At 37.7% G+C, this 23,177-nt stretch overlaps 1 protein-coding gene across 1 annotated transcript in view; it reads right to left on the minus strand.

Moving 5' to 3' along the window:
* Nucleotides 1–5,706: 5,706 nt before the first annotated feature.
* Nucleotides 5,707–23,177, minus strand: part of ZNF875 (zinc finger protein 875) — a 38,804-nt gene continuing 21,333 nt past the window's right edge. The window contains exon 5 of the mRNA XM_037820225.1: nucleotides 5,707–11,520. Coding sequence (XP_037676153.1) covers nucleotides 9,839–11,520 — 1,682 coding nt within the window. The 3' untranslated portion in view covers nucleotides 5,707–9,838. The remainder of the gene's footprint in view (nucleotides 11,521–23,177) is intronic.

Genomic DNA, 23,177 nt, shown 5'->3' on the forward strand with positions numbered 1-23,177 from the left:
TGACTTTTCTGAACTGATACTGTAGAATCTATATTATTTGTCATGTGTGGCCACTGAAATCTGTTTCATAAGCTTAGTTGTCAGCTAGTGAGTTGACAGAGTTATTCTTAAACACTTGAAATAACAATGACAACAACAACAAAAACAAAAATATCCCCATCTTTCCAGATTGGATTTGTACATGTGTCTTGGGATATAGCTTCAACACTCAGCCAATGTTAAAACTCTGCCTCATCCTTCACTTCCTGCTAAGGTGGAGCCTGATGGTCAGCAAGTGAAAACTTAGGACCTTCTCAGGTCTTTTCTGAGCATACGCCCAGCCCTGAGAATGTCTGTGTCCTTCTAGAGTTCCTGGAGTATGTGGGGGCTTTTCAGATCCACTATTTCCCCCAAAGTCTGTCATTCCCCAGCCTCTTCTGCCAAGAATTTTGGTTATTTTAGTTTATGATTTTCCCCAACTCTTACCCATTGCCCCAGGTAATAGTTTGTAATACATTTTCCCATAAATGTTTTTGACAAATGTCCTCTGGGTAGCTGCCTCAGTACTCAAAGAGTCCAAATTAGGCTCCCTGAGACTGTCCCTCAGGAGGCCACCAGAAATTTTTAAAAATCCCCACAATTCTCTAAGTATAATGTCCATTCTGCCTCCTCCAGTACTAGATGCCTAAACCAGGAATGTGGAATGTTGTGTTTAAGGCTGCTGCCATTCTGAAGAGTGGGGTATGGGACCAAGGTAAGTTAAAGTACCACAGAGCTATTTGACTGAGATTCAACTCCTTTTTCTTGATTAATCATTCCCCTGGTTTTTGTCATCTTTTGATCAGTTTTCAGAGTTCTGAAGAAGTTGATTCTGACAATTTTTGCCAATTTATTAATTGCTTTTGTGGGTGGGATGGAATTTTGGACAATGATGGCATGAATATTTCCTCCTTGTTTTGTTATGAGTATGTTTGTATTTGTCCAGAGAGCAAATATCTTTGTTTTCTATTTTTTCCCATATCGTATGACATAAGTTGTATTGTTCATATTATATTATTTAAGTTAGAGGATATCAAGTTTAAGAGTGAATATTACCCAAGGACTTGCACGCTATTCTGGAGAGATTTAATGTGCTTCTGGTTGCATGCAGGAAAGCTGACTACTATTAAGCAGAATATATATCTCTGATTATGTTCTATTTAGAAATTAACTATCGTTTAAGGTGATGTGCACAGCTGCCAATTTGACAAGAGGTGGACCATGATGGTTAGGTTTATGTGTCAACTTGGCTAGTTGATGGTGCCCAGGTGTCTGGTCAAGCAAGCACTGGCCAACCATTACTCCAACGGCATTTGTGGCTGGTTAGAAGTCTGGTTTATTAAATCATCAGTCAGTTGATTTCATCTGTGGCTGATTATATCAACAAAGCACATGTCTTCCACAATGAGAGAATTCAATCTGTTAGATTCATTCTAATGAGTTGAAAACTCTTAAGGGAGAAGAGACAGAACTTGCACTTACTCTTCAGCCAGCCAGCCTCTCCTGTGGAATTCATTGAAGACCTTCATCAGAGTTGCCCACTTGCTGCCTGCCCTATGGAATTTAGACTCATGCATCCCCACAGTTGCATGAGTCACTTTTATAAAATCTCATATTTAGAGATATCTCCTATTGGTTCTGTTTCCCTAGAAAACCCTAATTAATACAGTCAGACTGGTTAGAGATTTAGCAGTTTTGTGGATCTTTTCAAAATGCTGGCTTTTGGTTTCATTAATTTTTCTCTGTTGATTTTGTTTTCAATTTCATTGATTTCTGCTCTTATCTTTATTAACTCCTTCATTCTGTTTGCCTTGGGGTTATTTTGTTCTTCTTTTTAAAATTTCTTCAGGGTGAAGTTTAGATTATTGGCCTAATACTTTTATAGTGCCAGAAGTATACCTTTAAGCATTGCTTTAGCTGCATTACACAAGTTTGGTTATGTTGTATTTTTATTTTCATTTGATTTATTTTTTTTTAATTTCCCTTGAAACTTACTCTTTGATGAATGTATTATTTAGGAGTCTGTTGTTTAATTTCTAAATGTCTGGAGATGTTTCTGCATCTTCCTCTTACTGATTTCTAGTTTGAGTTCATTGTGGTCAGAGAACACATTTTGTATGAATTCAAGTGTTTTAAACTTGAGGTTTTTTTTAAAATAGCCAAGGATGTGGTTGTTCTTGGTATATGTTCTGTGGGTATGTGAAAAGAATTTGTGTTCTCGTGTTGTTAGGTGGAGTGTCCTGTAATTGACAACTATATCCTGTTAATTGACATTATTGTTCAGTTCTTCTGTATCCTTGATGATTTTGTCTAGTCATTTTGTCAATTACTTTGAAAAAGGGATACTGAAGTCCTCAACTATAATTTTGAATTTGTCTATTTCTCCTTTCGATTCTGTTAGCTTTCACTTCATATATTTGAAGTTTTATTTAGTATATACATATTTAGTATTATGATGAATTGGTGGATGTAACTTTTTATCATTGTGTAGCATTTCTGTCTCTAGTATTTTCCTTGCTCTGAAGTCTACTTTAATATGATATCAGTACAGCCATGCCAGTTTTTTTAAATAGATGTTTGCATGATGTATGTTTTTCATTACCTATATCACTTTATTTGAAATGAGTTCCTTGTAGACAGCATACCATGCAGTTATACTTTTAACCCACTCTGCCAATCTGTTTTGATTGATATGTGTTCCAGTTTGCTAATGCTGACAGAATGCAAAATACCAGAAATGGATTGGCTTTTATAAAGGGAGTTTATGTGGTTACAAAGTTACAGTCTTAAGACCATAAAGTGTCCAAGGTAAGTCATGAACAATAGGGTACCTTCACTGGAAAAAGGCCATTGGCATCTGGAAAACCTCTGTTAGCTGGGAAGGCCCGTGGCTGTTGTCTGCTTGCTCCTAGGTTGCGTTTCAAAATGGCATTCTCCAAAATGTCAGCTCTTGGGGCGTTTTGTCCTCTCTTAGCTGCAGCTTCTCTGCATCTGGACCCATGTGGCTCTTTTTAAAGTACTCCAGTGATCCAATAAAGACCCACCCTGAATGGGTGGGACCACACCTCCATGGAAATAATCCAATGAAAGGTCTTGCATACAGTTGATTGAGTCACATCTCCAGGGAAACACTGAACTAATAGGTTCCAACCTAATCAACACTAATACATCTGACCCCACAAGATTGAATCAAAGAATACAGCTTTTTCTGGGGGACATAATATATATGTTTAGATCATATACATATATGGCACAATATGTTTAGATCATTTACATTTAATGCAATTATTGATATCTTAGGATTTAAGACTACCATTTTATTATTTGTGATCTGTTTGTTCCCCTCCTTTTTGACAGTTTTATTGAGATATATTCACATACCATACAATCTATTCATGGTGTCCTTTATTGTATCTCTTTGTATAATTTTTAGTGTTTGCTCTAGGGCATATGGTGTATTTACATAACTTATTGCAATCTACTGGTTTTGACACTTGCCACTTCAAATCAAATGGGATTCTGTGACACTCCATTCACAAAGTAAGATTATCAAGATGAATAAATATATTTGGAAGATCTGAGAGCAGGGACATGAATGGACCTTTGCACACTGGTGTTTATTGAGGCAGTATTCACAATATGCATTAGATGGAGGTGGCCTAAGGGTACACTGACTGATGAACAGAATGGTGAACTGTGGTGTATGCATACAATGGAATATTGAGCAACTGCGAGAAGGAGTGCAGCTGTGAGACACACAACGAGGTGAATGTATCTTGTGGACAGCATTTTGAGTGAAGTATGCCAGAAACAAAAACACAAACATTGTAATACCTCAGCAGTATGGACTAACTACAATGTGTAAACTCTAAGACTTGAATCTTAGAGCAAAGCTTATCAGAAGAATGCTTATTGTAATGGTCCCTAGATTGTAAGCTCTTACAGCAGTCACATCTATTCCTGAGTTGTAATGGCTGTCTCCAGACTCTGAGATGTTGATCCCTTTGTGTATAACCTGGTTGGTCTCTGGAACTTTGAGTATCTGTGTGACACCTAAAACTCAGAGCTAAAGCTCGGCAGCTGTAAATGTCAGTATTAGCACATACAGCAACTGTTAAAAAACCTGAAAAAGAATCCAGACTTCAATTAGAGATATGAATGAAGCAGATCTGGTTAAGACTAAGGCATATCAGGCCGAAGGGTAAAGGACAATTTTGACTGTATTTTAAAACTTCAACTTCTGTGTGAGACTAAGGGAAGAGATGTTTATTTGGTGCATATTTTCTGCAGCACACTAAGTAATTTAATTTGTATGGTCGATTTATTCAAACACAATAATTACCTGGAATTTTGAATAGGAATTGAGATCTGGTAAGTTTGTACATATTTGTGTGAAATCCTGATACATCCCAAAGTAATTTGAGCAGAGAATAAAAATATATTTGCAGGGCCCCCCTGAGGAACTGGAGAAAAATATGAACAGGTTAGACATCCCCACCTGGGTTATTACTGATATTCTCACAAACATTGAGGACTAACAATTTAGTAGGCCAAGCCCTCAATCTTGGGACTTGCCCTTATAAAGCTTGTTACTGCAAGGGAGAGGCTAAGCCTACTTATAATTGTGCCTAAGAGTCTCCCCCAGAGAACCTTGTTGTTGCTCCAGTGTGGCCCTCTCTCTCTCTCTAAGCCCACTCGGCAGATGAACTCACTGCCATCCCCCTATATGGCACATGACACAGGGATGTAAGCTCGCTGACAACACAGGACATGACTCCTGGGGATGGGCCTTGACCCAGCATTGTGGGATTGAGAAAATCTTCTTGACCAAAAGGGGGAAGAGAAATGAAACAAAATAAAGTTTCAGTGGCTGAGAGATCTCAAATGGAGTGGAGAGGTCACTCTAGAGGGCATTGTTATGAGTTATATAGATACACCTTTTTAGGTTTTAGTGTATTTGAAGAGCTAGAAGTAAACATCTGAAACTGTCGAACTGCAACCCAATAGCCTTAATTCTTTAAGATGATTGTATATATAACTATGTAACTCACATGATGTGATGGTATGATTGTGAAAACCTTGTGGCTTATACTGCTTTTATCAAGAGTATGGATGGATGAGTAGAAAAATGGGGACAAAAACTAAATGAAAAATAGGGTGGGATGGGGGGATGGAATGATTTGGGTGTTCTGTTTTCACTTTTATTTTTTATTCTTATTTTCATTCTTTTTCATGTAATGAAAATGTTCAGAAATTGACTGTGGTGATGAATGCACAACTATATGATGGTGCTGTGAACAGCTGATTGTACAGCATGGATTACTGTATGGTATGTGAATATATCTCAATAAAACTGAATTTTTAAAAAAAGATGAATAAAGAACTGGGGAAAAGCTATCCACAGCAAATAGTACCAAAAAAAGGCAGGTGCAGCAATATAGAGAGACTAATTAGAAGCATTGAATGGGACTTGGGGTTGCTTCATAGTTTGAAATGGGAAAAATCCATCAGACAGTGTCATAACGTCTATAGATCTAAATGTAATAGCTCTGAAATGTATTTAAGAAAATCAGATAGACATATATGGACAAATATTTCCTAATATGATTGTAAATTTATTTTACTGCTTATGGAAATGGAAGTATCAAGTTTTGAAAAATAAATAAGGTTTATTTCTTCTGTTGGGGTGGATATATCAGTGTTTGTTCTATTAATATTAATTAATCTATACTTACATCAGAGATCTAATTTTACATGTTAACCATACATTAAAATTAAATAATAAAAATGAAAAGAGATCATTATTATCAAACAACAGCACACTAATAAGGTAAATATGTAGAAAAACATCAACATAAACAAATTATGGTTTAATTTTGTATATTATCATTAATGTAGATATACACACATTTACACATTAATTAAATATTTGCTTTAAAATACATGAAATGGTGATGGTAGCACAATATTATGAATGTATTTAAAACTGTGCACTGGAAAGTGGTTAAAGTGGGAAATTTTGTGTTGTGTATTTGTTACTACAATAGAAAGTTTTTTTAAAAAAATACACAATATTCAGAGCTTGTTCAGATTTGAAAACAACTTTATGAATTAAAAATGAGAGAAATCACAAAAAACATTAACTGGCAACAATACTATAAAATAAAATTAAATGCTAGGGGACTGAAAAAATGAGTAAATACATCTAGCTGTTTATAAGTACTCACTAATAGTGATTACTGGCCTAAAGAGAAAATAGGAATGGAAATTATAGGCCATTTAGAGATATACTGCTTTCCAGAAGAAAAGTACAAAAGAGGAAGATAAATAAATTGAACTATGATTAAACAACTGAAAAAGCAATAAAATAAATTTAAAGAAATTAGACTGATACTAATAGTTATAAACAGAAATTAATGAAATACAAAATAAGACAAACTGAAAAGATGATTAAAAGTGCAAAGTGGCTTTGATAAAAAACAGAAAAGAATTGGTAAGAATATTAAGAAAGAAAGTGACATACAGTAAAAGGAAGACAGAGCCACAGCATAGAGATTTAGTAATTATGTAATTTAGTTCTAGAAATGAATATGCCCCAAGGTTCCTGCAGTTTGTCTAGATGAAACAACATATGTCAGACTGTAGGTTTACATGTGTCATTGAGACTGAACAAGTGTTTTATTTGCATTTTTTGGGTTTATTTGGTAATTTTATTCTATGCCTAGTTAAATAATACTAAAGCATATATGTTAATAATATGTTAGATATTATGACATACAGCTTTTTTTCTGGTTTGTGTGTCAAGTACTGCTCACTGTGTGATATATACCATACACTTCTGGAAATAACAGATTTAAAGGTGAAAAGTTAACTGTTTCACTTTCACTCAGATTTGAATATTTTCCACAAAAAACTTAGAAGGCTATTATATTTTGTATTTTACATAAATGTATCTATTTCATAATAGACAGCTAGTATATATATTCCTGCATTTGATCTGTTGCCATATGTTATTTTGGTTGAGATACATGAAAAGAATCTGGCCTCACACAGAGAAGTGTCTTTTCAGATAATTGTGGATACTATTCTTTGAAACTATGCCCGAAGTCAACAAGTGGTAATTTCTCAAAGGTTACTTGCAATGTAGAATCTGAACCTGATCTGTTAAGCTAAAATCCCTTTGTTTTTCACATACTTTAAGATTTTTTATCCATGCAGCATTTTGCAGCATCATACATAGATCATTTGGAAAATTAAGGTTCAAGGAGTTAGGCAGATCTTCCAAGTGTTGATACATTTCATTATATGGAATTACAAAATCACACTCATTGATATCACCACCATTCTTCATCCTTTGTGATGACAACAGATGAAGTATTGAGAAGCTCTCAAGCTCACAGTGGCAGATACTTGTTTCCCAAAATTCAAATATTGTTCTTGAAAGTCAAATTAGCAAAAACTACTGTTTTTTTAAGTCACTTCATTCATTTTAAAGAAAATGTCTACCAAATACTTAAGTATGAATAACCATAGTTTATTGGTTTCAAATAAAAACTGTGCCCATAAAAAAGTGCCTATTTAGCCCACAACTCAATCACAGAAATGCATTTTCTTGAAACAGCCTATCATACATCAGTGTGCAGACTGGCTTTATGTGCATTTCCCATTTCATCATGTAGAATGTTAAAAAGATATGAAAATGAAAAAAAAAAGATATGAAAATGATGTACACTCTTAAAGAGCAACATCAGTTTTGCAAGATGTTTTACTCATTGGAGTAAAGAGGGTAAAGGTAGATGGGATCTCTATATTATTTCTTACAACTGCATGTGATCTACAATAATCTTAAAATTAGAAGTTTAATTTTTAAAATATGTCCTTAAGGGTCAAGATTTAATAAAATTAATTTTTACTGCTTTAAGTAAAACAGTCTTAAGCAAAATTGGCATTTTTTACTGCAAGTGTATGGTGATGAAAAATACAGTAACTACTAGTACAGTTTGGTGACACTGGGCCAAGGGATAGTGCGTCTTTCTCTCCCTTTCTCAGAACATTTCCAGTTCTGTTTGGTTCCTGTCCTATAGAAACTGTCTCCTAGGGTTTGTATCTGTTTGAATCTATTTGAGTTTCTATGTAGCAGTTCTGTTCTAATTTTTCTTGTTTAAAGTTTTAAACAATTTAAGGCAAAATATTTTAGTTGAAAACTGAGAAAATTATGTTAACTCTTTCTAAAAGTTAATAAACAGTTAAGAGAAGTACTTAATTTTTGGAAACCTTATTTTTGTGCCATGATTTAATGAGAAAGAATTATGAAATTCTAAAATTCAGTGGGATGAAAACTCAAAAGGTATTTTTCTTTTGAGTAGGAGTATAAAAATTAGCCTAGGAATTGCCATGGAGGAGGGGTAAGAAGGGCAGGCCATGCCAACTGCTCCATCTAGGCTAATATGTGATAATTTTTCACAAGGTTCTGCTCACTCTACTCAAGTTTACTTAGAAGTTGAACACAGATTAAGGCTCCTACACTTCATACCAACTGGGGTTGTCTTAACTCCCTAAATACTAACTCCTTTGTATAATGAGACTTTAGGAACCTAAATTTTCCCTAAAGTGATAACCAGTATTCCAAACATTGTGTTTTGTACTTACCATTTTCTCCCTAATTTAAAATACTGATTCATTACATTTTCTAAATGCTCATCTATAGATGGGTTTGTTTTCTATTTGTTAGATGATTCTGAGAACTATTCTAAATGCCTTTATCAGGACAAAAAGACATATGTCATTAGAAAGTTTCTATATTGTCTTGCGCATTCTTGGAAATTTTATTTTCCAAATAAAATTCAGAATTATTTAGTTAAGTTCCATGAAAAAAAAATGGGATTTATAAATTAATCTGTGTAACACTGTGATTTTCAAAAAGAGAGAATTCCCGACCAGAAGTATGATATATTTTACAGCGGTTGGATAGATTCAAACAAAAGAATTACCTCTGAGATGTTGGATGGTAATTCAAGGGAGAATAGAAAGTGATTTAGTTTTCTATTTCTGCATGTGTTTATATGTTTTCTTCATAAAAGCACAGAATATATTTCTAGTCCAAATACACCAGTCAATAAAAATATCTTCAGTACAGACTCAACCTGGGAAGAGGAGAGAAGCCCAGGAAGTGAGCAAAGCTAGGGTATTTCAAAAGATGGACACTTCCCAAAACCTAGAGCAAGCACATTTTGATCTTTCTCACTTGTCAGCCCTCTGCATAATAAAATCCTCTTCTATCCTTGCACTAACCCTGTCCCCATGAATTCACCATTCCTCAAACTCTCTCTGAGGTTGTCTGCTAAGTGTCTTTCTCAGATAGAAGGTGAGATGGACATCAAAAGAGACAAGTTCTAGCAGTCATTTCTGTAACATCTAGGTTAACTATGGAAGGAGTGTTTAAATATACATGGGAAATGACACTGGAATCTGGAATCATCTCTATTCCCTAATTTCAACCTATTTAAAAGTACTCCCTCCATCAAGTTACCTGAGTGACCTTCTACAACTCACCATACCAGCCAGGGAAAGCCAGAGCTCCTAGAAATGGGCCAGTGAAGCCCCTTCAGGTGAACCATGGTTTCCGACTCTGCTACAGCTTCATGCACACTCCTGCCACATATAAGACGCCTCTGGTTTGGTGTCTGGCGATGGCCAACTTACTACTAAAGCTACAGCCCAACTCCCTAAAAAAAGACTCTCTGCCCTATGTGTGTATTCTGGTATCCAATTAAATGTGACTTCTGGCTAAAGGCTTCACTATATTCGTACACAAAGCTTTCTATCCTGAGTGTGTCCTCTGATGTCTGATGAGGTTTGACTTCCGACTAAAGCCTCTCCCACACTTCCTGCATACATAAGGCTTCTCCCCTGAGTGTGTCCTCTGGTGTCTGATGAGATGTGACTGCCGGCTAAAACCTTGCCTACATTCCCTGCACACATGAGGCTTACTCCCTGAATGCGCCCTCTGGTGTGTAATAAGAGTTAACTTATCACAAAAGCCTTGTCCACAGTCCCTGCACACAAAGAGCATATCACCTGAGTGTGCCCTTTTGTGCCTGAAAAGGTTTGGCTTCTGACTAAACCTTCTACCACACTCCTTGCATATGAAAGGTTTTTCCCCTGAGTGTGTCCTCTGGTGTGAGATGAGGGTTGACTTATCATTAAAGCCTCGCCCACACTCCCTGCATACAAACGGCTTCTCTCCTGAGTGTGTTCTCTGGTGTGAAATGAGGGTTGATTTCCGGGTAAAGCCTTGCCCACACTCCCTACATTTAAACGGCTTCTCCCCTGAGTGTGACCTCTGATGTTTGTTGAGGTTTGACTTCAGGCTAAAGCACTGCCCACACTCCAGGCACACATAAGGCTTAATCCCTGCGTGTGTCCTCTGGTGTGTCTTGAGGTTTGATTTCCAGCTAAAATGACGCCCACATTCTGTGCATACATAAGGCTTTTCTCCTGTGTGTGTCCTTAGGTGTCTGATAAGGTGTGACTTCTGACTAAAGTCTTGCTCACACTCTCTGCAAACATAAGGCTTCTCTCCTGAATGTGTCCTCAGATGTCTGATGAGGTGTGAATTCTGGCGAAAGCCATGTCCACATTCCCTGCAAACAAAAGGCTTCTCCCCAGAGTGTGCCCTCTGGTGTGTGATGAGGTTTGACTTCAGGCTAAAGCTCTGCCCACATTCCTTGCATATATAAGGTTTGACCCCTGAGTGTATCCTCTGATGTGTAAAGAGATTTGACTTCCAAGTAAAGCCTCTTCCACACTCCTTGCACACATAAGGTTTCTCCCCTGAGTGTGTCCTCTGGTGTGCAGTGAGGTTTGACTTCCAGTTAAAGCCCCGTCCACACTCCCTGCACACATAAGGCTTTTCCTCAGAATGTGTCCTCTGGTTTTTGATGAGGATTGACATACTGCTAAAGCCTCTTTCCCACTCACTGTACATATAAGCTGTCTCTCCAATGTGTGTCTTCTGAAGGCTGAGTACGTTTGACTTCTTGATAAAGCCCAGCCCAAATTCTCCTCCACATTTCATTGCTCCAAATCCAGAGATTTCTAAATCATTAAAAACTTTGTCTGTTTCTTTAAGATCTGTCCTCTGTTCTGGGCCAGGCCCTACGTCCAGCAATGTGATGTCTTCCTTGGACCTTACTGGCTCCTCTTCACGGGAGCTGGAGAATGCCTTTGAAATATTACTCTTCCTTAATCTCCCAAACAAGTGTTTGGAGTCTTCTCTCCTTTGAACTTCTGCTTTGTCACTTGAGCAGCTTTTGTCAAAGAGTAGTTTCTGCTGCTGTTTCTGATCTCCTGGATATTGCTTTCCTGGATGGAGATGATTTTCTGCACATAAACTTGAAAATATCTGAGGGAGATGATTGAGCCACACATGCTGGCTGAGGGCTTGCTCACTGGGGAATGCCAGAGGGCAGGAGGGACACAGCTGAATTTCTTGCTTTGATCCTAATGAAGAAAGAAAGTTTTCAGAGAGAATAGTCAAAGGTAGGGTTGCTGAGACTATTTTACCATATTTAAGTAAAATACACCCCTCTCTGCCACTAAGACATCTGCCCCAAGACCCATTTTTCATTTCACTTTGCACATTACATTTTCTACTGTAGGAGTTAGCAAACTCACGCAGTGGATGAAATCCAGCCCATGATATATTTTTGTATGTCTGCCATACAAAACGATTTTTACATTTTTAAAGGGTTGTAAAATTTAAAAAGAAGAATATGTGGCAGACTGCATATGGCCTGGAAAACTAAAAATATTTATTATGTGGCCCTTTATAGAAAAAATTTGTCAGCCACTGTTCTATTGCAATACAGAAATCCCATATCAAGGACTTGTTTTCACATTATCCAACAGACTAAAAATTTTCAGGGGATATACCAACCAAATCAACCAAAAGCATGCACTAAATTGAGAAAAGTTCATTCATGAGAAACACTGAAATCTGGGAAAGAAGAGTGGGACTCTGTGGCATTATTGCCTGGAGCTGTCTCACCCCTCCCATCCTGCAGTCTGGTTGGTGTGGTAGTTACACAAGCACAAGTCATGAAACCATTAGTTTTGCTGCTGCTGGAGGAAGCTCACTTGATTTGGAATAGAAGGGGAAAATCAAGCCCAGTGGAGCTGTCAATAAAAGTAGTGATCTCGGTGGTAAATGAACAGAGAAGGCCAGCAACTCTGCTAGCCTGGGTTGCAGGCCTTGTTGGGACAAGAATCAGGCTGGTAGAATAGAAAGAAATTTAGCATGGAGACCCCATAAATGAGATGGCTAGAGAGGGGATTAATAAGCTCTCCACACAACCCTGGCTGACTGGAAAGCTGTGGGTACAATCAGGAAAGACTGGAGGGGACCCATGCTACATACACAAGGAGTCTGCACCCAGGTACAGAAGAGAAACAAGAGAGCCCAGTGAAAAGTAAAAGGTGGGAAAGACTTGAAAACTGCCTGAATTTTGAATGTGCTCCGTGACCCACATGCTTACCCACTGGAATGGAAGCCTTACCGGCTCTAGGTCTTTGAGCTCAATCTATGGTCAATCACTGCAGACCACTAAGCTATGCAGGCACAAGGCTGACATCTCAGAACTAAAAATAAACACAAGAATAAAATAAAAAACTGAACAGAAACATCATCCCCATATGGGAGACGTATTCCACAGAGGTAGTAAAAAAAAGTTACTAAATAAACAAAGAGCACTACCAACAAACAATCTTTAGGCAGAAAATATAATCAGAAACCAAAGATGCTACAATATAGTATCCAAAATTCCCAGTTATCAAAGAACAGGAAAGAGGGACCTATACTCAGGAAAAAAATGCAGTCAATAGAAAGTGTCTCTGAGTGGGCCCAGATGATGATTTAGGGGAAAAAAAGACTTCAAAATGATATTATAAATACATTCAAAGAACTAAAGGAAACACTGATAACTAAAGGAAAATGTGATAATAATGACCCAACAATAGAAAATTTTAATAAAGAACAGAAACTATTAAAAAGAACCAGAAGGAAAGTCTGGAATTAAAAAGCAAAACAACTGAAATTACAAAGTTACTGGAAAAATACAACAGCATATTTAAATTTGCTACAGAACCAATGAACTTGAAGATAGATAAATAGAAATTATCTAAACTGAAGAACAAGGTGAAAAAAAAGATTGAAGAAAAAGCAAACATAGCCACAGAAACCTATGGGAAGGAGAAAGGAAAAAAGAGCAGGAAAAATCTGGAGAAATAATGGCCAAAATTTCCCAAATTTGATGAAAAACATTAATCTACAGATCCAACAAGCGCAACAAATCCCAAGAAAAATAAGCATGAAGACATCCCCAGCTAGAAATATCATAGTCAAACTGTTGGAAAAAAGGGCAAAGAGAAAATCTTGAAAACAGCAACAGAAAAATGACTCAAATTTTCTGTACAGAAGGAAAAACAATATAATTAATGCTGACTTCTCATCAGAGATAATGGAAGTCAAAAAGCTGTGGAAACGACATATTCAAAGGGCTAGAAGAAAAAAAACTATTACAGAGTTCTATTCTTGAAAAACTATCCTTCAAAACTGAAATTTACTTTCCCAGATTAACAAGTAATAAGAGATCTGCTAGCAAACATGCCTTAAAAGAAATGCTAAAGTAAGTCCTTTAGGCTAAAAAAGAACTGACACCAGACAGCAACTCAAATCCATAGGAAGAACTGAAGAGCATAGATAATGATAAACATGTGGGTAAATATGAAATGTTAAATAAATATATACTTCTCTTTTCTCCTCTTAATTTCCCTCAAAGATTGTAAAAAGCAATAACTATAACAAAACAATGTTAGCTTTACAGTATGCAAAATATTTTACTGGAATTAATTTAATATTAATTGGCAATACATTGTGATAAATTAAAATCCATATTCTAATTCATAGAGCATCATTAAGAAATAACTCAAAAAAAGAGAATTAGAAAAATTGAGAGGAATTAAAAGTACACTTACATATTCATCAATCCATTAAAAGGCAATAAAAGAGGACAAAGGAACAAAAAGACATGAGACATACAAAAAATAAAGAGCAAAATGGCAGAGTTAAATCCAATCATATCAATAATGACATTAAATATGGTCAAACTGAACACTCCAATCAAGAGGAAGAAATTGTCAGACTGGATTTAAAAAGCAATATCCAATCAACAGTGGGATTTTTACAACAGACACATATTGTATCCAAAAACACAACACATTGACAGTAAAAGGATAGAAAAAGATATAGTATGCAAACAATAACCACAAGAGAAATGGAAAACTTAATATTAGACAAAATAGATGTGAAGACAAGGAGAATTACTAGAGTAAAAGAGAGACATTTAATCAGGGTATCAGGAAGATATCATACAACGTATCATCTCTGACCACAACAGAATGAAGCTAGAAATCTAAAAACAGAGGGAGAAATGGAAAATTCACAAATATGTGGGAATAAACAACAAACTCTTAAACAACAAATGAGTTAAAGAGGAAATCACAAGGGAAATTAGGAAATATCTTAAGGTGAATGAAAATAAAAATACAATATACCAAAATACATGGGATAAAGCAAAGGCAGTGCTGAGAGAGAAGTTTATAGCTCTAAATGCATACATTATAAAAGAAGAAAGACTTCACATCAGAGACCTAACTTCAAAACTGGAAGACCTAGATAAAAAAGAGCAAACTAAACCCAAAGCAAGCAGAAGAAAGGAAATGATAAAAGAGCAGAGATAAATGAAATAGAGAATAAAAAAAAAAAACAATAGAATAAACAAAACCAAAAGTTGCTTCTTTGAAAAGATCAATAAAATCAACAAATCATTAGCAAAACTGATGAAGAACAAAAAAGAGAGGATACAAGTAATGAAAATCAGAACTGAAAAGGGGACCATTATCACCAACACTGCTGAAATAAAAGGACTATAAGAAGAACTATAAGCAACTGTATGTCAATAAATTAAATAACCTAGATGAAATGGACAAATACTTAGAAACACAAAAACTACCTACCTTGACTCAAGAAGAAATAGATCTCAACAAACCAGTTACTCCTAAGGAGATTGAATCGGTCATCAAAAACCTCCCAACAAAGAAAAGTCTAGCACCAGATGGCTTCCCAAGAGAATTCTACCAAACATTCCATGAAAACTTAACTCCAATTCTATGCAAACTCTTCCAAAAACTTGAAGAGGAGGTGTTCTAGTTTGCTAATGGTGCCGGCATGCAAAAAACAGAGATGGATTGGCTTTATAAAGGGGGTTTATTTGGTTACACAGTTACAGTCTGAAGGCCATGAAGTGTCCAAGGTAACACATCAGCAATTGGGTATCTTCACTGGAGGATGGCCAATGGTGTCCGGAAAACCTCTGTTAGCAGGGAAGGCACATGGCTGGTGTCTGCTCCAAAGTTCTGGTTTCAAAATAGCTTTCTCCCAGGACGTTCCTCTCTAGGCTGCAGTTCCACAAAAATGTCACTTTTAGTTGCTCTTGGGGTGTTTCTTCTTTCTCAGCTTCTCTGGAGCAAAAGTGTGCTTTCAACGGCCATCTTCAAACTGTCCCTCATCTGCAGCTTCTCTCTCAGTTCCTGTCCATTCTTCAAAGTGTCCCTCTTGGCTGAGTAGCTTGCTCCTTCTGTCTGATCTTATATGGTGCTCCAGTAATTCACATCAGACCCACCCTGAATGGGCGGGCCAAAACCTCCATGGAAATTATCCAACCAGAGTCATCACCCACAGTTGGGTGGGGCACATCTCCATGGAAACACTCAAAGAATTACAATCTAATTAACAATGACAGGTCTGCCCACATAAGATTACATCAAAGACAGTGGTGTTTGGGGGGACATAATATAGTCAAACTGGCACAGGAGGGCACACTCTCTAATTCATTTTACAAACCAACATCACCCTAATCCAAAGTCAGATAAAGATACCACAACAGACCAATATCTCTTGTGAATATAGATGCAAAATTCTCAATAAAATACTAGCAAACAGAATCCAACAGCACATTAAAAGAATTATACACCATGATCAAGTAGAGATTTATCCCTGGTATGCAAGGGTGGTTCAACATAAGAAAATCAATTAATGTAATACACCTCCTTAACACAATAAAGGAAAAAAAAATCACACAATCATCTCAATTGATGCAGAAAATGCATTTGAGAAAATCCAGCACCCCTTTGTGATAAAAACACGTAGATCACCAGGAATAGAAGGAAACGTCCTCTTCATGATAAAGGATATATATGAAAAGCCCACAGCTAACATCCTATTTAATGATAAAAGACTGAAAGCTTTCCCTCTAAGATCAGGAACAAGACAAGAATGCCCACTGTCGACACTGTTATTCAACATTGTACTTGAAATTCTTGAGGAGCAATTATGCAAGAAAAAGAAAAAAAAAAGTGTCCAAATTGGACAGGAAGGAGTAAAACTTTCCCTACTCATAGATGACATGATACTGAAAATCCTGAAAAATTCACAACAAAGCTCCTAGAGCTAGTAAATGAATTCAGCCAAGTGGCAGGATATAAGATCAACACCCAAAAATCAGTAGTGTTTCATTCCACAATCAATGAACTATTGGAAGAAGAAATCAGGAAAAAAAATCACTTACAATAGCATCTAAAAGAAGCAAATATCTAGGAATAACTCTAACCAAGGATGTAAAGGATTTTTACACAGAAAACTACAAAACATTGCTAAAAGAAATCAAAGAAGACCTAAATAAATGGAAGGACATTCCATGTTCTTGGATTGGAAGACTAAATATCATTAAGATGTCAAATCTACCCAAATGATTTATAGATTCAGTGCAATCACAATCAAAATTCCAACAACCTTTGCAGAAATAGAAAAGCCAATCACCAAATTTACATGGAAGGGTAAGTGGCCCCAAATAGCCAAAGCCATCTTGAAAAAGAATGAAGTTGGAGAATTTACACTTCCTAAACTTAAAACTTATCACAAAGCCACAGTAATCAAAACATCATGGTACTGGCACAAGGACAGACATATAGACCAAGGGAATCAAATTGAGAGCTCATAAATCAACCCTCATATTTATGGCCAACTGATATTTTACAAGAGAACAAAGACCATTCAAATGGGAAAGAACAGTCTCTTCAACAAATAATGCTGGGAAAACTGGATCTCCATTAGCAAAAGAAAGAAGGACCCCTACCTCATGCCATATACAAAAATTGACTCAAAATGAACTAAAGATCTAAATATAAGATCCAGAACTATCAAACTCATGGAAGAAAAGGTAGGAAAGCATTTCAGGACCTTTCATTAGGCACTAGTTTCCTAGACTTTATACCCAAAACACAAGCAGCAAAAGAAAAAAAAAAAAAAAAGATAAAATGGGACATTGTGAAAATTAAAATCTTTTGTGCCTCAAAGGAATTTAATGTGAAAGGTAAAAAGACAAGTTACACAATGGGATAAAATATTTGGAAACCACATATCTGATAAAGGTTTAATATCTAGAATAAATAAATTTTTCAACTTAACAAAAAAAGACAAGCAACCCAATTTAAAAAATGGGCAAAAGACTTGAATAGACATATCTCTAAAGCAGATATGCACATGAAAAGATGCTCAACATCATTAGCCATCAGGGAAATGCAAATCAAAACAAGGAGATACCATTTCACACCCATTAGAATGGCTACTATTAAAAAAAAAAAAACAGAAAATAACAAGTGTTGGAGAGGATGTGGAGAAATAGAACACTCATTCATTGCTGGCGGCAACATAAAATGGTGCCACCGTTGTGGAAGACAGTTTGGCAGTTCCTCAGAAAGTTAAGGATAGGCAGCAATCCCACTACTAGGTATATATCCAAAAGAACTGAAGGCAGGGACTAAGATATTTGCACACTGATTTTCATTGCAGCATTATTCACAAATGCCAAAAGATGGAAGCAATCCAAGAGCCCATCAACTGATGAATGTGTAAGTAGAATTGTATATACATATAATGGCACGTTATCAGCCATAAAAAAGGAATGAAGTCCTGATACACACTACAACATGTATGAACCTTGAAGATATCATGTTGAGTGAAATAAGCCAAACACAAAAGGACAAATATTGTATGACTGCACTGATACAAAACAATTAGAAGAAGCAAAGTCATAGAGTCAGAATCTAATATATAGGTTACCAGGGGATGAGGTAGGGACAGGGAATGGGAAGTTAAAGCTGAAAATGTTGCAAGGATGGAAATGTATTATCAATGGATAGTGGTGATGGTAGCACACCATTGTGAACATAATTAACAGTACTGAAAAATATATCTGAATTTGGTTAAAAGGGGAAATGCTAGGTTGTATATATGGTAATAGAGTAAAAAAAAAATTTTTTAAATCCATGGAACTGCACGGCACAATCAGTTAAAAGTTAAACCATGGGCTATAGTTAATAGTGCAACTATAAAACTGTGCTTTCATCAATGGTGTCAAATGTAGCACATCAACAGAAGGTGGTAATAATAGGGTGGTATATGGGAATTCTGTATTTTATTCATGATTGTTCTGTAAAGCCACAACTTCTCCAATTTAAAAAAGGAATAAACTAGTCATATGACAACTTGGAAAAAAATCCACAATGAGATACTACTGCACACCCACTACGATGTCTATAATCAAAATTAGAGACAATGCCAAGTTTTGACAAGGATGAAGAAATGTAGAAATGTAATATTATACAGCTAGTTCGTAAAACAGTTCGGTAATTTCTTAAAAAGCTACACATGGGGAGTGACATCATCAACATGGCAATGTAAACAGCTACTGACAAATTCTCTCCAGAGATTCAAAGAAAGAAAAAGAACAATTATAAATCGTTCCGAACTCTGGAGGAGGATATAGACTGGAGAAGAACCCTACAAATGCCAAATTGAAGAAAGAGAAGAAATAACAGGTAGGAATCTTCCATCTCTAACCAGCTGGTCCTCTGCCCTCCCCCTCAGTCCCAGCATGGGACAGTCACAGAAGCAGCAGATGTGACCTCTCCTACAAGGACACAGGTTATAAAATATCTCACAGCAGTAAGACATGCCCCCATTGTTTGAAGATCTGGGGGACAGGGGAGGACGTTTCAAGGCTCAGGTCAGTGAGAGACAAAAGAGTCTGAAAAAGGTAGACAGAGACTGTGTTTCCAGCTCTGAATCTGAAAGTCCTTCCCTCACCCTGGAGGGAAGCAGCAGCAGGCAGCCATTTCCTTGCCTGGGGGATGGCTGGAGGACTGGGTCAGCTGGGGGAGTCCTCTTCCACTGGTGGAGTGAGGAACACAGCCCCACATCGAGCCAGATTTGGGCCAGCAAAGTGAAAGCATGGGAATACCACAGTTTCAGCTCACTAGTACACATGCAGCCTGTGCTCAGAGGCAAAGCAGCTTCTGAGAACAATTACGTTACTGAACAGTGCCATCTGCTGTACAGACCAGAAGGTGCAAGGGAATTGTAAGACTTAAAAAGATGCTCCAAACTGTTTCTTAGGACCAAGAAGCTGGTCTACATGCCCTGTGCAGAAACCTGGCCATATCTTGGCTGAGAAATATGGAAGACCCAACTGTTAAAGCAGGGCTCTAAAACAAACCCAGGTCTTGCTGATCAGCAAAACAGAGCACTACTGGAAGCCAGCATATTTGTTTTGCCAAACACAGTGAACTTGCTGGGGTCTCCTGGGCCCACCTCCCATCACTGAGGCAGGTCACTATGGGCACCTGATTTTGGGGGGAAGACTGGGGGCAGTGCCAATCTGACAATTGGCCAGCAAGAGAAACAAAGAACAGATATAGATTAAAACAACTGTGCTATTTTGGATGTACTATGTCCCCCAAAATGCAATTATCTTTGATGCAGTTTTGTGGGGGCAGACGTATTAGTGTTGATTAGATTGGAATCCTTTGATTGAGTGTTTCCATGGAGATGTGACTCAATCAACTGTGAGTGAAATGTCTGATTGGATAATTTCCATGGAGGTATTACCCTGCCCATTCAGGGTAGGTGTTAATTGGATCACTGTTCACACACAGAACAGAGAAGCTAAGAGTGACATTTTGGAGAGCAACTGAGAGTGACATATTAGAGAGAAGCTGCAGCTGAGACAGACACTTTAAAGATGGCCACTGGAAGCTGATGCAGACATTTTGGAGAACGCCATTTTGAAATGCAACCTGGGAGCAAGCAGACACCAGCATGTGCCTTCCCAGCTAACAGAAGTTTTCTGGAAGCCAATGACCTTTCTCCAGTGAAGGTACCCTATTTTTGATGCCTTACCTTGGACATTTTATTGACTTAAGACTGTAACTTTATAACCAAAGAAATCCCGTTTATAAAAGCCAACTCATTTCTGGTATTTTACAAAATGTCAGCATTAGCAAATTGGAACAAAAACCAACAAGAAAACCCTAGGCAAAAGAGAAAACAACCTCCAGAATAAACTAAGCAAGAAAATCAGATGCCTAGACAGCAAAAAATCATGTCACACAAGGAAACATGAAGATATAGACCAGTCAAAGGAACAAACTAACACCTCAACTGAGATTCAGGACTTGAATCAACTAATTAAAGAGGTTCAAGCAAATCTTCTAAATCAAATCAATGAGTTGAAAGAAAATGTGGAAAAACAGATGAAGGATATAAAGAAGACACAGGGTGTCTATATAGAACTCAAATGCTTGAAAAAAAAATGACAGAACTTATGGGAATGAAAGACACAATAGAATAGATGAACATCACAATGGAGAAATACAACAGGAGACTTGAAGAGGCAAAAGAAAAGATTAGTGAGCTAGAGAACAGGACATCTGAAATCCTACACACAAAAGAACAGAGAAGGAAAAGAATAGAGAAATATGAGCAGGGTCTCAGGGAACTGAATGACAACATGAGGCACATGAATTTAGGTGTTATAGGTATTCCAAAGGAGAAGAGAAGGGAAAAGGGGCATGTGCCAGTTTGAATGTATTATGTCCCCCAAACGCCATTATCTTTGATGTAGTCTTGTGGGGCAGATGTTTTGGTGCTGGTTAGATTTGCTTGGACTGTGCCCCACCCAGCTGTGGGTGATGACTCTGATGGGATATTCCCATGGAGGCATGGCCCCACCCATTCAGGGTGGGACTTGATCAGTGGAGCCATATAAATGAGCTGACTCAAAGAGAAGGAACTCAGTGCAGCTGTGAGTGATGTTTTGAAGAGGAGCTACAGCTAAGAGGACACTTTGAAGAAAGCACAGAAGCTGCAGATGAGAGACAGTTTGAAGGCAGCCATTGAAAGCAGACTCTTGCTCTGGAGAAGCTGAGAGAGGACAAATATCCCAAGTGCAACTAAGAGTGACATTTTTGAGGAACTGCAGCCTAGAGAGGAATGTCCCGGGAGGAAGCCATTTTGAAACCAAAACTTTGGAGCAGATGCCAGTCATGTGCCTTCCCAGCTAACAGAGGTTTTCCGGACACCATTGGCCATCCTCCAGTGAAGGTACCCAATTGCTGATGTGTTACCTTGGACACTTTATGGCCTTAAGACTGTTAACTGTGTAACCAAATAAACCCCGTTTTATAAAAGCCAATCTATTTCTGGTGTTTTGCATTCCAGCAGTGTTAGCAAACTAGAACAGATATTGGTACCAGGAGTGGGGTGCGTTTGCTGCTGAGTTTACAAATACAAACATGTTGGAATGGCTTTTTAAATGGATAAGGGGAATATTCTGGAAGAATTGTAAGGAGCTTGATAGCAAAGGCCTAAACTGCTTTGAAGAGACTGTTTGTGGAAACATGGACTCTAAAGATACTTCTGATGAGGCCTTGAACAGAAATGATGACTGCTGTTGTGAACTGGAAGAAAGCTGATCCTTGTTTTAAAGTGGCAGAGAATTTGGCAAAATTGAGTCCTGGTGTCAGATGGAAGGAAGAATTTGAAAGTGACAACCTGGAATACTTAGTGGAGGAGATCTCCAGACTATGTGTGGAAGATGTACCCTGGCTTCTCCTTGCAGCTTATAGTAAAATGTGATTGGAGAGAGATAAACTTAGAACTGAACTATTGGGTTCCAAGAAACCAGAAGCTGATGCCTTGGAAAATTACAGGCTTCCAGAGGGTGAAATCCCAGAAGCTAAAGCCCAACATGAGGATGTAACCAAACATGGAACCCAGCCACCATTTCAGTACAAGCCAAGATAGGAAAAGGAGTTAAGCAGAAAGGATTAGTGGAAAGTCCTATTGTCCCATGGCTTTGACCCCTGCATTCTTCATGTGAAGCCAACAGAATTTTTGTGAGATCTTTATAGACAGAGCTGTTGCCAGTCTGGACTGGAGGAGACAGACAAGGAACAAATTGGAGGAAAAATTTCCTCAAAGACAGATCCATGGAGGTTGAGGTCTGGAGTCAAGAGGTCTTTGGCTGGGAGAGTGGAGCAGCCCATATGTGTGGAAAGGGTGAGTTTGCCCTGGAGGTTGAGAGTGGGCCTTCTGCCTTGATGCTCAGGAAATGTTCTGTCACCCCAAGCCCCAAAGAGAGTGGAGCACATTCCCAGGTAATTGGGGAGAGCCTGGCTGCCACCACACTGTTCTGAAGGGGTTGAGCATGTGCCCCAGAGATGGAAGGGAATCTGGATGCTGCCCCAACGTTTGAGGAGGGTGGGGCCAAGAAGGTGGTCTCCCCAATGTGTGGATATGTTGGAGCACTCACCCAAGCATTTGGAGAGGAAAGGGCTGCCACAAAGGTCCTTAAAAAGGGTTAGACTCCCGCTCTCTCAAGCCCCAAGGATGCAACATCGTTCTGTAAATGACTCTCAGACTTTGAAATCTAATGGAGTTTGTCCTGCAGGTTTTAGGAACTGTTTTGGTCCTGTGAACCCTGTTTTCTTTTCAGTTTTTCCTTATGGCAGTGGGAATGTTTATCCTATGAATGTCCCTCCTTTGTATATTGGAAGCACATAACTTGTTCTAAGTTCACAGATCCACAGCTAGAGGGGAATTATGCCTTAGGACTGACCACGCCTAAATTGATTTTGATGGGATTTTGTACTTATTGTTACTGAAATGATTTAAGTTTCTGTGATATTGTTGTGGGATGAAT

This window comes from Choloepus didactylus, chromosome 27 (genome assembly GCF_015220235.1).
Source record: "Choloepus didactylus isolate mChoDid1 chromosome 27, mChoDid1.pri, whole genome shotgun sequence".
Taxonomy (NCBI): Eukaryota; Metazoa; Chordata; class Mammalia; order Pilosa; family Megalonychidae; genus Choloepus; species Choloepus didactylus.